This window comes from Heloderma suspectum, chromosome 6, assembly GCF_057233095.1.
Source record: "Heloderma suspectum isolate Gila_16-S chromosome 6, 16-S_ref, whole genome shotgun sequence".
Taxonomy (NCBI): Eukaryota; Metazoa; Chordata; class Lepidosauria; order Squamata; family Helodermatidae; genus Heloderma; species Heloderma suspectum.
In genome coordinates, this window is record NC_139463.1 from 127,189,725 (window position 1) to 127,202,432 (window position 12,708).

Consider the following 12,708-nt stretch of genomic DNA (forward strand, 5'->3'; position numbering starts at 1 on the left):
AACCCAAGTTCAAAGCCACAGCTATGTTGTGAGGGTCCCTGTATGGCCCACAAGGCAATCACAGGTTGCTGCAAGGACAAGTCAGAACAAGACTTTCTTAACCTGGCACCCTCCAGATGAGTTGGCCTGCAACTCCTATCATCCAGGATAACTGGATGATAACTTATCATAACTGGATGATAACTGCAACTCCTATCATCCAGGATAATCCCGGGCTCTGTGGGTGCCCCCCCCCCAATTCGCATGCGGATGTCCCAAGGTTTGGCCTCGGGCATCTCCAGCTAAACAGGCTCTTGGCTAGCAGGGAAGGGGAAGACCTCTGCCCCAGACCCTGGAGAGGTGCTGTCAGCACCATGCTGGGCTAAACGGACCAACGTTAAGGCTCAGTACAGGTTTGTGAGTTCACAAGAGGACACACACATGATACAGGCAGACCAAGGGAGGCAGGAACAGGCAAAGGGAACACCAGGGCCTAGTCCAATTGCCCGCCCCCCCCCCCCCGGAGATGAAAGGGAGAGCAAGGCCATCCCTCCAGCACTGCTGACCATCTACTTCATCCCGCCCCCCGCCCTTCTCTTCCCATCCCTGTTTCGTTGCGTGTCTTTTTAGATTGTAAGCCTGTGTATGCAGGGACTGTCTTTTTTGCTGCTCAGTTGAAAGCTGCTGCTGGCTAAGGAGCGGGATAAAAATACTTCAAATAAATAATAAAAATTTTGGCTATCTTTACTGCAATTTTGTATTGCAAATTTTTCTTGTAAGCCATCTTGGGAAAGTTTGCCATCACAGAATACTTGAAGTGAATACAAAGGGCTTATTTAACACTTGCATCTCCTGCCTCTTGCATTTCATTGCCTTTGGGCGTCACTTTAAACCCCCTACCCCCACCCCCACCCCCCTCTATACACACACACAGACACACACACACACCTGTAAAGTGAGAGTAACCCTACGTGCAACTGACAAGGTGGACTCTAATCCACGAAAGCTGACGTCATGATGAACCTGGTGGACTCTACGGATGCTACTAGATTCTTGGTTGCTTTTCCTACAACAGACTAACAGATCTATCCAACTCTGGGGAATGTAGTCAGGGATTGTTACCTCAAGGTAACAAACCTAGGATAATTTTGATTCATCTACAGCTGGGGTGGGCAGAACATAAATCTCCAGGTGTTTTGTACTTCACCTCCCAGAAGCCTCGGTCAGCATGGCCAATGGTCAGAAATGCTGGGAGCTGAAGTCCAAAACATCTAGACCGTGATTTGCACTCACTCTCCCCACCAATAGCCCGAAAGGCTATCAATGGCTACTAGTCCTGATGGCTATGAGCTACCTCCAGTGCTAGAGGCAGTGAGCCTTTGTACACCAGTTGCTGGGGAACATGGGTGGGAGGGTGCTGTTGCACTCCTGTCCTTCTTGTAGGTTTTCTGCCAACAACTGGTTGGTCACTGTGTGAACAAAATGCTGGACTAGATGGACGCTTGGTCTGATCCAGCAGGGTTCTTCTTATGTTCTTAACCTGGCACCCTCCAGATGAGTTGGCCTGCAACTCCTATCATCCCCAGCCAGATTGGAGAAGCCTGACCTACACAATTAATTTTTTTCATATGAAAAAACTCATTAGACCATCACCATCATTATGTTTTGTGTCTTTAGTGTCAACGAAGGATAATTGTAGAATTAAAATAAAAATACAAGAAATATAAATTTTGCACTACTTTCCCCCATCATCAACAAACAAAAGTGCTGACAACGGATCGTAAATGCTCGCCATAAAGAACAGAAGATTAAACAGTAGCTGAACCAGCACCACTCTCATACAAGCCCCTATGACAGCACAGCTGAGTCGATGCAGGCCGACCGAAGACTGTGCGGCTGGGGGGGGGGTGTTGTAGGGAAGGGGAGGTGAATGCAAGGAGGACAGACTCATGGATGGTGGCCTGCTTAGCCAGAGGCTGGGCTCTACTGTCTTTTGGAATCTTCCAGCGTTATCGGTAGAGGATCCCTTACCAGCCCCGGGGACTCCAGGCGTTCCTCGTTGTAAGCCGAGGCAATGCTATTTTGAACCGCGCAGACCCAGGCTTGCTGGTGCCGCTCCGAATCTGCTTGGAGGAGGCAGCTCCTGCTGGGGGGAAGATGGAAGGGCACTGAAGAGGAGGGGAGGGAGAGATGTCTCCTCCTTATTCCCAGAACCGCAAGATTCCAGCACCACCACCACCCCGTGGACTCACACCAAAGGCAGAGCTCAAGAATCTTCCAGAAGCACCATTAGGGGTCACCATTTGCAAAGCCACCTTTTGGGTGGGACAGAACCTAGGTGGCCAGCAGCCCAGCAGCCTTTCCCAGCCAGAGGCCCTCCAGAGGTGCTGGACTAAAACTCCCAGCATCCCACTGTAGTTGAACACCTCTGGAGGGCCCCTGGCTGGGAAAGGCTGCAGTACAGGGCATGGATGATCTCTGAGGGCCTACCGGGGAGGCACACACTCACTTGGAGGGCGACACCACCTCGAAGCAGAAGCGGCGTTCGTGATCGGGGCACGGCTTGACCGTGCACAGCCGGAGGTCTTCCACCACTACCGTCACGGCATCCTGGACATGGGGGGCCAGGGTGCAGGGGGGTGGGGCAAGGTATGGAAAGAGGACAAGCCACATTAGGGCACCCTTTGCTCTGCCCCTTACTCCCCAAACATCATAATCAAACCCAGTCCCATCCCAAACTTTAACCCACCCAAATCCCCCTCCACCCCACAGATAATAGACTTATTCTACACACACACACACACACACACACACACACACCCTGTAGATTAGCAGGAGTTCTTGGGCTGACCCTGTTCCATGTTAGTGGTGATTCATTCCCCCTTCACCACACCAAGTCCAGGAAAAAGAAGAAGAGGGGCTAAGCCAGGTGTGCAGAACATTTTTCAGCCCAAGGTCTGAATTTAGTCTTAGAGAAGCTCTGATGATGTAGGGAAGGGCACATGGCCACATGGGAAGGACCCAGGATTGGGAATCCAGGATTTGGCCCCGAGGCCTGAGGCTAACAAGATGGTGATCCGAGTTAAACCTTGCATGTGTGTGTTGGGCGGGAGGTCATGGGTACCCTTAGAAGTTGATGAAGTGATGTTGTGGGGGCAGAGAAGGTAAAATGGGGGACAAAGACGGTAGGGGAACTGGCTGGGGCAGCATCCCTAGACCCTTCTGATTGCTTGGACTAAAACTCCCACTGCCCGCACTCAGCACATAGATGTTGGGAGTTGTAGCCAACACATCTGGAGGATGCCCAGTTGGGGGAGGATGGGCTAAGTTCACTGGAGGCTCCAATGTCAGTGGGGCAGTGAATCCACTCCGGGTTTCAGTCAGAACTGCCCCTTGGATGGCTCCTTTAGAGTTCTGACTGGTTCTGACTGAAACCCAGAACGGATTCACCATCCCACTGACATCGGAGCCACCAGCCTCCACTGGCTAAATTACACCTGTCAAAAGGAGATTTAGGGCCATGCTGGATGAGGGATGCTGGGAGCTGTAGGGCTTTTTTCTGTCCAAACATGCATAGGGTTACACCTTTATTTATTTATTTAGCAAAATGATGAGCCCTCATGCCAAAAAGGATTTCAGGGTATATAATAAAATGACCTAAATACAATGCAATAAAGTACAATTTATTCAGGCAGGCATTTGGGGTGGGTTAGGGTATTTTTAGAAATGTGATGTTTTTAATGTAGTATTTTATTGTTTTAAATTGTTCTTGTCGTACATCGCCCAGAGTGGCTGGGTGGCCAGCCAGATGGGCGATTAATAAATAAATAAACAAACAATAAAAAACAAACCTACAAGGTCAAATCTAAGCACCCAGAAAGAACATCGAGAGTCAGAAAACTATTTCATCTCACTAAAAAGGGACATGCAGATGACTGGTGCCAAAAATGAAGACAAATGAATCCCCTACCCAGGCTTTCAGCTGCGCCCGCTAGCGCCCCTCCCCGCAAATGCCACACACCGCCCACAGACACAAAAAGGGGGTGTCCCGCCCCTCACCTTGGCCTTTTTCTGATACACCAGCTGGTTGCTCTGGATAGAAAACCAGCGCCTGCAATTTAAAGAAAAGATACACAGAGAATGTGACGGAGGAGTTGAAAGCAGCTGTGCAGGGAGGGAAAGAGCGCGCTGCGGGAGGCTAGCCATACTTTCTGGGAAAGAGGCTGCGCAACAACTGTAAGACGTGGAAATTACATGGAGCCTCCCTCTGTGATGGCAGTCTACCACCACAATGCCAGGTGTTGGAGAACACCAGGCAAGGGGTTTCGCTTTCGTCTCCAAAGGCATTTGGGTAGCCACTGTGGGCAACAGGAAGCTGGACACAGACGGTCTGATCCAGCAAGGCAATTACTTGCATACAAGAAAGACTCAACGTGAAGACTGAACAGCTGCTCACCCCTCATCCTTCAAGCTCAGGCATGAGCAACTTCTGGGGGCCGGGGGGCCAATTCCCCCCCTAACCCACCAGGGGCTCCACCCTTGCTGCCAAATTTGCCACCAACATTCAGCAGCACAACAGCAAAAAAGGATCGATTCTTCTTTAAAGCCAGCCCTTTTCTGATGCTGCGTTGGAGTGGGGCTAGGGGCCAGCCAAGAGGCCAGGAGGGCCGCCCGTGGGCTATGTATTGCCCACCCCTGTTCTAGATGGAGGGAAAAGGAAACAGGAGGGCACGGAGGTACATACGGGCACCGCTCACCTGCTCCATGTCTTGAAGGCATTGCTGGCACGCTTGTACAAGTATCCTTCCATCACCACCCCGCCTGGCTCTGCCCGGATTTCGGGAACCACATCCTCTTGGGACAGGTCCTGAGGAAAGGGAGAAGGGATGGCAGACCCACAGACGTTCCAGCAAGGACCATCTCAGAAAGGCCAACAAAAATAAGGTGATGCCAGCCCCGCTGTTCCGATTCAGCTCAAGCCCTGGCCCTTGTTCCTAAACCCCTTCTATCCATCCCAAGCCTCGCCCCGCCCCTTTCTGGGTCCCCAAGTACCCCAAGCCCCGCCCTTTCATTCACAAGCGCCGCCCATACTCTAAGCCCTGCCTCCCCAGCCTCTCACCTACTAAGCCCTGCATTTTAAAACTCCCAGTTTTCCCCCACCTGGTGCCCTCCACATGTGTTGGATGACAACGAGCAGATGGCACCAGGTGGGGGAAAACTGCTCCCAGCTCCCTCAAGCCCCTCCCCGATGCTCCACCCCACAAGCTAGAATCCTGGCCCCCTTCCTGGGCCCCTTGTGAGAAGTGTCATCCAGGCCTATCATCCAAGACTCTTCCCCGACCCTGCTTTGACTGTCCTACCTTCTGCTTGATCGCCGTATGCCTCTGCTCCATTTCCCGTTTCTCTCGGGCCGACTCCAGGACCAGCTGATGGAGCTGAAAAAGAATTAGGGGATGAGACCGGACGCCTGGGTTCCTCCCAGAAGAAAGATGGCCTAGCTCATCATCTCTCTAGCTGTTTTCCCCTCAAAAGTCTGCCTGATTCTTTTCCTGACAACAACTGGACTGGGAAGCAAGGCCCCCTGTTCCACAGTGCCTGCCCACTGCAGCCAAAACATGGATCAGGGGTCACTTTGCAGGGAAGTGTGTCGCTTCAAAAAGGAAACAACTGAGCGAGATTTGAACTCGGCAGTGTCTGTGGAGAAGGCAGACTTGCAGAGTTAACGAGACTGGAAAGGGAAGGTAATTCCCCTTCCCTTGCCAAGGCAAAAATACAAAGTCAAGGATTAATAGTCAGGTGAGAAAATATACCCCTCCCATTTCCCCAGATACCCTGGGGTTTCCACTTGGGTCAGCTTTTCCTTAGCCTAGCCTTCACCAATCTGACGCCCTCCAGATGTGTTGATTGGCAACTCCCATCACTTCCGGCTAGCTAGCAAAGGCTAACTTAGCCCATCCTATGACATTTTTTATCTGAAAGATTATGAAAAGGCACCTAGAAGGATAAGCAACCTGTTTCTCTCCAGAGGCTGCTTGACTACAACTCCCATCATCCTGGCCACTGGACAACCAATCAAAAGTTTTCAAAACTGCCTGGCTTCGAACCAATTCATTTAGGCACACTTACACAATTGCAACACTCTCAAGATTTGCCCACATCCTCCCCAAAGATCAACATTTGGGAATGAGAAACCTTCCTTAACACAAAATGTTCAAGGCCCATCAGCACCATCGCAGACCCAGGTTGAAAAGACGTATCAACACTGATTTAATCTGAACGCCCATGATTATATTAGCTTATGGTTCATGTTGCTAGAAGGAAGTCATTAATTTATTTTTATTTTAATATTTCAATATTTCAGTTTCACATTTATATATATTAAAAAGCCATCAAGGCAGTGTAGAACAATTTAAAACAACAAAACCTTAAGGCAATTTTTAAAAACATTTTTAAAAAAGGAGAGCATTAAAACTACAACATTTAATTTAACCTTGGAATGTGAAATATGTGCTGTTTTTGGATACAAAGTAGAAGGAAAAAAACATTTCAGTGTCTGCTTCATCAAATGAAAGCTATGGAGAAGGAAGCCAACGCAGAGTCCTTTTATGTGGGCTACATGGTTGACAGGCCCTTTAATTGCACAGCTGGGTACATTTATCTGCAATTCAAGCTTTTAAGTCAATTCATCACAGTGACCGATCACTTAAACTTTCAACTTGCAACTATTACGGAGTCCCTCGATGGGTGAAGGCGAGCTGAGCAAGATGCGAAAGTCTCACAGCCTGTGGGGTTTTGCTTACCGTTAACTCTTCTACAAGGCGCCAAAAGGGTTCCTAATTTTGAGATGTTCTAATTCCATCTATTTCCCCCTCTTCAAGGAGGAAATCTTCAATACTGTAAGTCAAGTGTTCCTGACTTATAGTAAAATCCAGGAATTGGGAAATATAGCCATGGCTCCAAAGGCACTCCTACACGCCCCCCAAGAATCAGAGAGCTGAAAGGGGACCTCTGAGATCATCCAGTCCAACCCCCTACTCAATGCAGGCTCTGCAATGCAGAATGCAGCTATAGCAGCCTGCCTCAACCTGAGTGCCCTCCAGACATGTTGGGCTACAACTCCCATCATTACCAGCCAGTATGACCAACAGCTGGGGTTGGAATTATGAGAGTTGTAGTCCAACACATCTGGAGGGCACCAGGTTGGGGAAGGCTGCTGCATAGCACAAAATCTGAATTCCTGCATCCTGTTTGTTCAATGCAGTCTCCTTCCTGGCTAGCTCTTCCCCTCCCTTCGCTTCCTCCCTGCTCTTAGGATGGGGGCTCCCTGCCACCAAGAAGCAACAGGAACAGCCCCCCCAGCTCCCCCCATTTCTTCAAGGGGCAGATTCCCACTTTCCGAATAATTCCCCCTCCTTACTTGCACTGCCAGGTCTTTGCGATACTGTTCCAGCTGTTTTGCCACCTGGAAACCCTGCTCAAGGAAGGAGGACTGGGCCTCCATGAATGCCAACATCTGGAAAGATAGGAACAGCTGCATCAACAAAACAGCAGCTATTGCTTATATATACACATGAGGGGGTGAGTTATGGGTCTTTAGAAACCACACTTTTGGACCAGGAACACCTGCAGTTAAAGCAGGAGTCGGTAACTTGTAGCCCTCCAGATGTTTTGGATTACAGCTCCTGTCATCCCTCACCCTTGGCGATGTTGGGTAGGGCTGATGGGAGTTGTAGGCCAAAACATCTGGAGGGCCACAGGTTGCCCACCCCTGAGCTGAAGCCTAGGGAAGTGGGAGATGGCTGTGGTGAGGAAGTTAAGATGTATAGCAGCTGCCTGCCTCAACCTGGGGCCCTGTAGACATATTAGACTACAAGTCCCAGCATGCTGCAGCCAGCTGGCAGTCCAACACTTCTGGAGGGCACCAGGTCGGGGCAGGCTGGTGTAGACCTCTGGAATACTGGTTTAGTTTTGTTTAACTGCTCTGAACAAGTTGGGCCTACAACAAAAAGTTGCAGCATATCCCCACCCATGAAAAGCGGCGCTCCTGTTCCAGGTCCCTCCTCCAGTAGACTATAAGCTAGCAGCAGGCAACCTCTTTGCCTCCAGGTATTTTGGACTACAATTCCCATCAGCCCCAGTGAGCATGGCCAATGGTCAGGGATGATGAGAGTTGTAATCCAAACATCTGGAGGGCGCCTGGCTAATTCACTCCCTCCCCCTCTTTTTTCCTGTTTTTGTTTTCCAACTGATCCTCACGATTCTCTGGGCATTTCTGCATGGGGGGGGGAGGGCTGACCCCTTTCTGGAGGTTAAAAATATATATATATTTTGTACTTCCACAAAACATAGGAGCTCCCCGTGGCTTATGGCTCCCTCCCTCTTGTTTCTCAGGGGCTACCTTTCTGTCTGCAGGAGGGCACCTGGTTTGCGGTTAGAGGGAGTGAAGTTTCCTTTTGCAGAACAAACACCTGGTTAGTTCTGATAACAGGAGGTGTGCGGTCAGAGGTGTGGATCTCTATGCTGCCAGGATCGATGCTGAGGTGGGCTGGCTTTGCTGCATTTGTACAGGACGGGGTGGGGTGCGGAATGAAGGAAGAGCTTTCACCCAGCCACCATCCGGAATCTACTCACAAACTTCAGGAGTTCAAACTTCTTCTTTGACTGGATCACATTGATCTGAAAGAAAGAAAACACCAGACCCTTGTGGGGCAGCATTCCTCTGACTCCCAGCCTCCTCAACATTGTACCCCACCAACACCAGCTGACGGGCCCTCTAGCTTCCCCCCAATCAGACCACAGAGAACTCCCTTGGCGCAGCCGCCACCCCTTGGACCCAGGAGCCTCCGTTCCCAGCTCACTCACCTGGAGCACGTAGTCAAGGGCCCGGGCCCGGAACGTGGTGCGTGCCGCCTTCAGGGCGACCATCGCCTCTTCGGCCTCATGCTGGCGCCGGCGGGGCACCTCGGCGTTGTGGTGCAAAGCGCTGGCCAGACTTTCGCTGCCACGTTCAAATTCCTTCCGGGCCTCCTTGAAATGCTTCATGTCTCTGAATCACAGTGGAGGGGAGGGGAGGTTGAGCCCGCAAAGTACCAAGAGTTGGAACAGCAGCACATCCACACAGAGTCAGCCAACGTAAGCACGGAAGGCAGCCTTTACCCCACCTGGCGCCCTGCAGATGGGTTGGACGACAACTCCCAGCATACCCCCACTCTGCTGATGCAGATAATGGTCATAAATAGATCATTGGGAACAAAACTGCCAATATCATCCTGCCCTTATACAACTCTATGGTGCAGCCATGCTTGGAATACTGTGTACAGTTCTGGGCACCGCACCTAAAAAGGATATTGTAGAGCTGGAAAAAGTGCAGAAAAGGGCAACTAAAATGATCAAGCGGCTGGAGCAACTCCTATATGGGGGAAGGTTACAACAGCTGGGACTGTTTAGCCTGGAAACAAGGAGGAATCATAGAACAGTAGGGTTGGAAGGGGCCCACAAGGCCATCATGTCCAACCCCCTGCTCAGTGCAGGAATCCAAGTCAGAGCATCCCTGACAGATGGCTGTCCAGCCTCGTCTTGAATGCCTCCAGTGAGGGAGAGCTCACTACCTCCCTAGGTAATTGGTTCCATTGTCATCTTGCTCTAACAGTCAGGATGTTTTTCCTGATGTTCAGCCGGAATCTGGCTTCCTCTAACTTGAGCCCATTATTCCGTGTCCTGCACTCTGGGACGATCAAGAAGAGATCCTGGCCTTCTCTGTGACAACCTTTCAAGTACTTGAAGAGCGCTATCCTATCTCCCCTCAGTCTTCTCTCCTCAAGGCTAAACATGCCCAGTTCTTTCAGTCTCTCCTCCTAGGGCTTTGTTTCCAGTCCCCGGATCATCTTTGTTGCCCTCCTCTGAACCCTCTCCAGTTTGTCTGCATCCTTCTTCAAGTGTGGTGCCCAGAACTGGACACAGTACTCCAGGTGAGGCCTAACCAGTGCTGAGTAGAGGGGAACTAGTACTTCCCGGGATTTGGAAGCGATGCTTCTATTAATGCAGCCCAAAAGAGCATTGGCCTTTTTTTGCAGCCACATCACATTGTTGGCTCATATTCAGCTTGTGATCGACAACAATTCCAAGATCCTTCTTGCTTGTAGTGTTGTTGAGCCACGTATCCCGCATCTTGTAACTGTGCATTTGGTTTCTTTTTCCTAGGTGCAGAACTTGGCATTTATCCTATTAAATGTCATTCTGTTGTTTTCTGCCCAACACTCCAGTCTATCAAGATCACTTTGAATTTTGTTTCTGTCTTCCAAAGTATTAGCTATCCTGCCCAATTTTGTGTCATCTGCAAATTTGATCAGCATTCCCTGCACCTCCTCCTCCAAGTCATTCATAAAAATGTTGAAGAGCACTGGGCTCAGGACTGAGCCCTGGGGTACCCCACTCATTACTTCCCCCCAGTTTAAGAAGGTCCTGTTGATAAGCACTCTTTGAGTCCGATTCTGTAGCCAACTGTGGATCCACTGGATCGTTGTTTCATCTAGCCCACTTTGAGCTAGTTTGCTCATCAGGATATCATGGGGCACTTTGTCGAAAGCTTCGCTGAAGTCGAGGGATATGATGTCCACAGCATTCCCACGGTCCACAGGGGAGGTTACTTGATCAAAAAATGAGATCAGATTCGTCTGGCAGGATTTGTTCTTGACAAATCCATGTTGGCTTCGAGTAATCACTGGATTGTTTCCAAGGTGCTTACAGATGGATTGCTTTATCATCTGCTCCAGAATTTTTCCAGGGATGGATGTCAGACTGACTGGTCCGTAGTTCCCAGGTTCCTCCTTTTTACCCTTTTTGAAGATAGGGAGAACATTAGCCCTCCTCCAGTCATCTGGCACTTCCCCCGTCCTCCATGATTTCTCAAAGGTAATAGACAGCGGTTCTGGGAGTTCTTCTGCCAGTTCCTTTTTTACTCTAGGATGCAGCTCATCTGGCCCTGGAGATTAGGACCAGGGGAGACATGAGAGAGGTGCACAAAATTATGCCTGGTGTGGAGAATGTGGCGAGGGAGACATTTTTCTCCCTGTCTCATAATGCTAGAACCCAACGGGGCCATCCTATGAAGCTGATGGGTGGGAGATTCAGGACAGATCAAAGGAAGGACTTCTTCACACTGCGCACAGTCAAATGATGGAATTCACTACCACAGGATTTAGTGATGGCCACCAATTTGGATGGCTTTAAAAGGGGGTTGGACAAATTCCTGGAGGAGAAGCCTGTCCATGGCTACCAGTCCCGATGGCTCCGTGTTACCTCCAATATCAGTATGCCTGTGTACACCAGTTGCTGGAGAACATGGGCGGGAAGGTGCTGTGGCACTCCTGTCCTGCTTGTGGGTTCCTGGTCCACAGCTGGACCAGAAGAACCCTTGGTCTGATCTAGCTCTTCTTTTGTTCTTATAAAAATCAAACAAACAGACGGACTGGAGAGGACACCGAGAGTATGCCAGTCCTATTCCGGGTTCCCAACAACAGCTAAAGGCACTCAGAACTAGTAGACCGTAGGAGAGAGCATGGCTTTAAAAGGGGTTAGACAAATGTCTTCCTCTCTCATGACACTAGAAGTCAGGTTACCTAACGGAACTGATGGGCAAGAGATTTGGGTCAGGCAAAAAAAGAGTTCCTCGTTCGCCCAGTGCTGAATTAATTTACAGAATCCACAGGCCACAGGATGTGTTGCCACTGGCTTAGCTGCCCTTCAAAGGCAACGAGGCAAAGCCACACAGGAGAACTTGCATCAGCAGTTTGTCAGGATGCCTCTTTGGAACCTCCACGCCCATGGGCAGCGGACCTTTGAACAGCGGTTACTGGGAACCAAAAACAGGGCGAAGGCTGGGTAGCCTTTGGTTTGTGGCCGTGCACCTTCCAGAAGCATCCATCTAACCACCACTGGAAATTGGATACTGGGGCTAGATGGACATTTTGGTCCAATCCAGCAGAGCTCTTATATTCTTATCCCCCACCCCCACCCCCGGCAAAACCATGACATCAGCAAGCACAAAATCTACCCTCAAATGCCAGGTATCCCCCAGGGGATGCAGGAAGGGCTCTGTCCCTGTTTCACCCTGACTCGCTAGGCCCCCAGACAATCCTACACTGCCTTCCCTCTGCCCCAAATGGTCCTTCAGGACAACAACCCCCACCGCCAATCGCAACACACACTTACTCCTTCACCAGGCTCTGCAGCTGATGCTTCAGGGACTGTTGCGTCACGTCCAGAAATTCCTGTGGCAAAGAGATGGGAGGGAAGTTGTGAACAGGATCTAAAGGGGATGCTTCCAGCAGGCACAGAGATAATGGCAAATAAAACAAGCACCTTTCCTATGAGGGAAGGATAAAGAGTATGGGGGCTCTCTCACCGAAGGGGACCAAGTAGGAGGTTCTATTGAGGCAGGCAGAGCTGATCCATGGGGCACACTTCAGGAGGGAGGTCTCCTGCACAGGAGACCACCCTGCAGAATTGTGCCCCCAATTAAACTGGAAGAAACCCAAATGAATGTAATTTGGGTGGGAAGGGTTGAACCACACACGCTACTGAAATTCTACTCTAGCTGGTGCCCTCCAGCTGCTTTGGACTACAACTCCCAGCATTCCTGACCAGTGGCCATGCTGGCTGGGGCTGATGGGAATTGAAGTCCAGAACATCTGGAGGGTCCCAGGTTGGGGAAGGCTGTTCTTTGCTGTT

General features: G+C 50.3%; 1 protein-coding gene across 1 annotated transcript in view; it reads right to left on the reverse strand.

Annotated features, from left to right (window-relative positions):
* The window catches only part of ACAP1 (ArfGAP with coiled-coil, ankyrin repeat and PH domains 1), a 34,175-nt gene that overhangs the window by 11,350 nt on the left and 10,117 nt on the right, over window positions 1–12,708 (reverse strand). The window contains exons 5-13 of the mRNA XM_084806703.1: window positions 12,190–12,248; window positions 8,842–9,025; window positions 8,611–8,655; window positions 7,397–7,492; window positions 5,340–5,414; window positions 4,737–4,846; window positions 4,039–4,090; window positions 2,489–2,589; window positions 2,011–2,122 (exon numbers count right to left, since the gene is read on the reverse strand). Coding sequence (XP_084662829.1) covers window positions 2,011–2,122; window positions 2,489–2,589; window positions 4,039–4,090; window positions 4,737–4,846; window positions 5,340–5,414; window positions 7,397–7,492; window positions 8,611–8,655; window positions 8,842–9,025; window positions 12,190–12,248 — 834 coding nt within the window. The remainder of the gene's footprint in view (window positions 1–2,010; window positions 2,123–2,488; window positions 2,590–4,038; window positions 4,091–4,736; window positions 4,847–5,339; window positions 5,415–7,396; window positions 7,493–8,610; window positions 8,656–8,841; window positions 9,026–12,189; window positions 12,249–12,708) is intronic.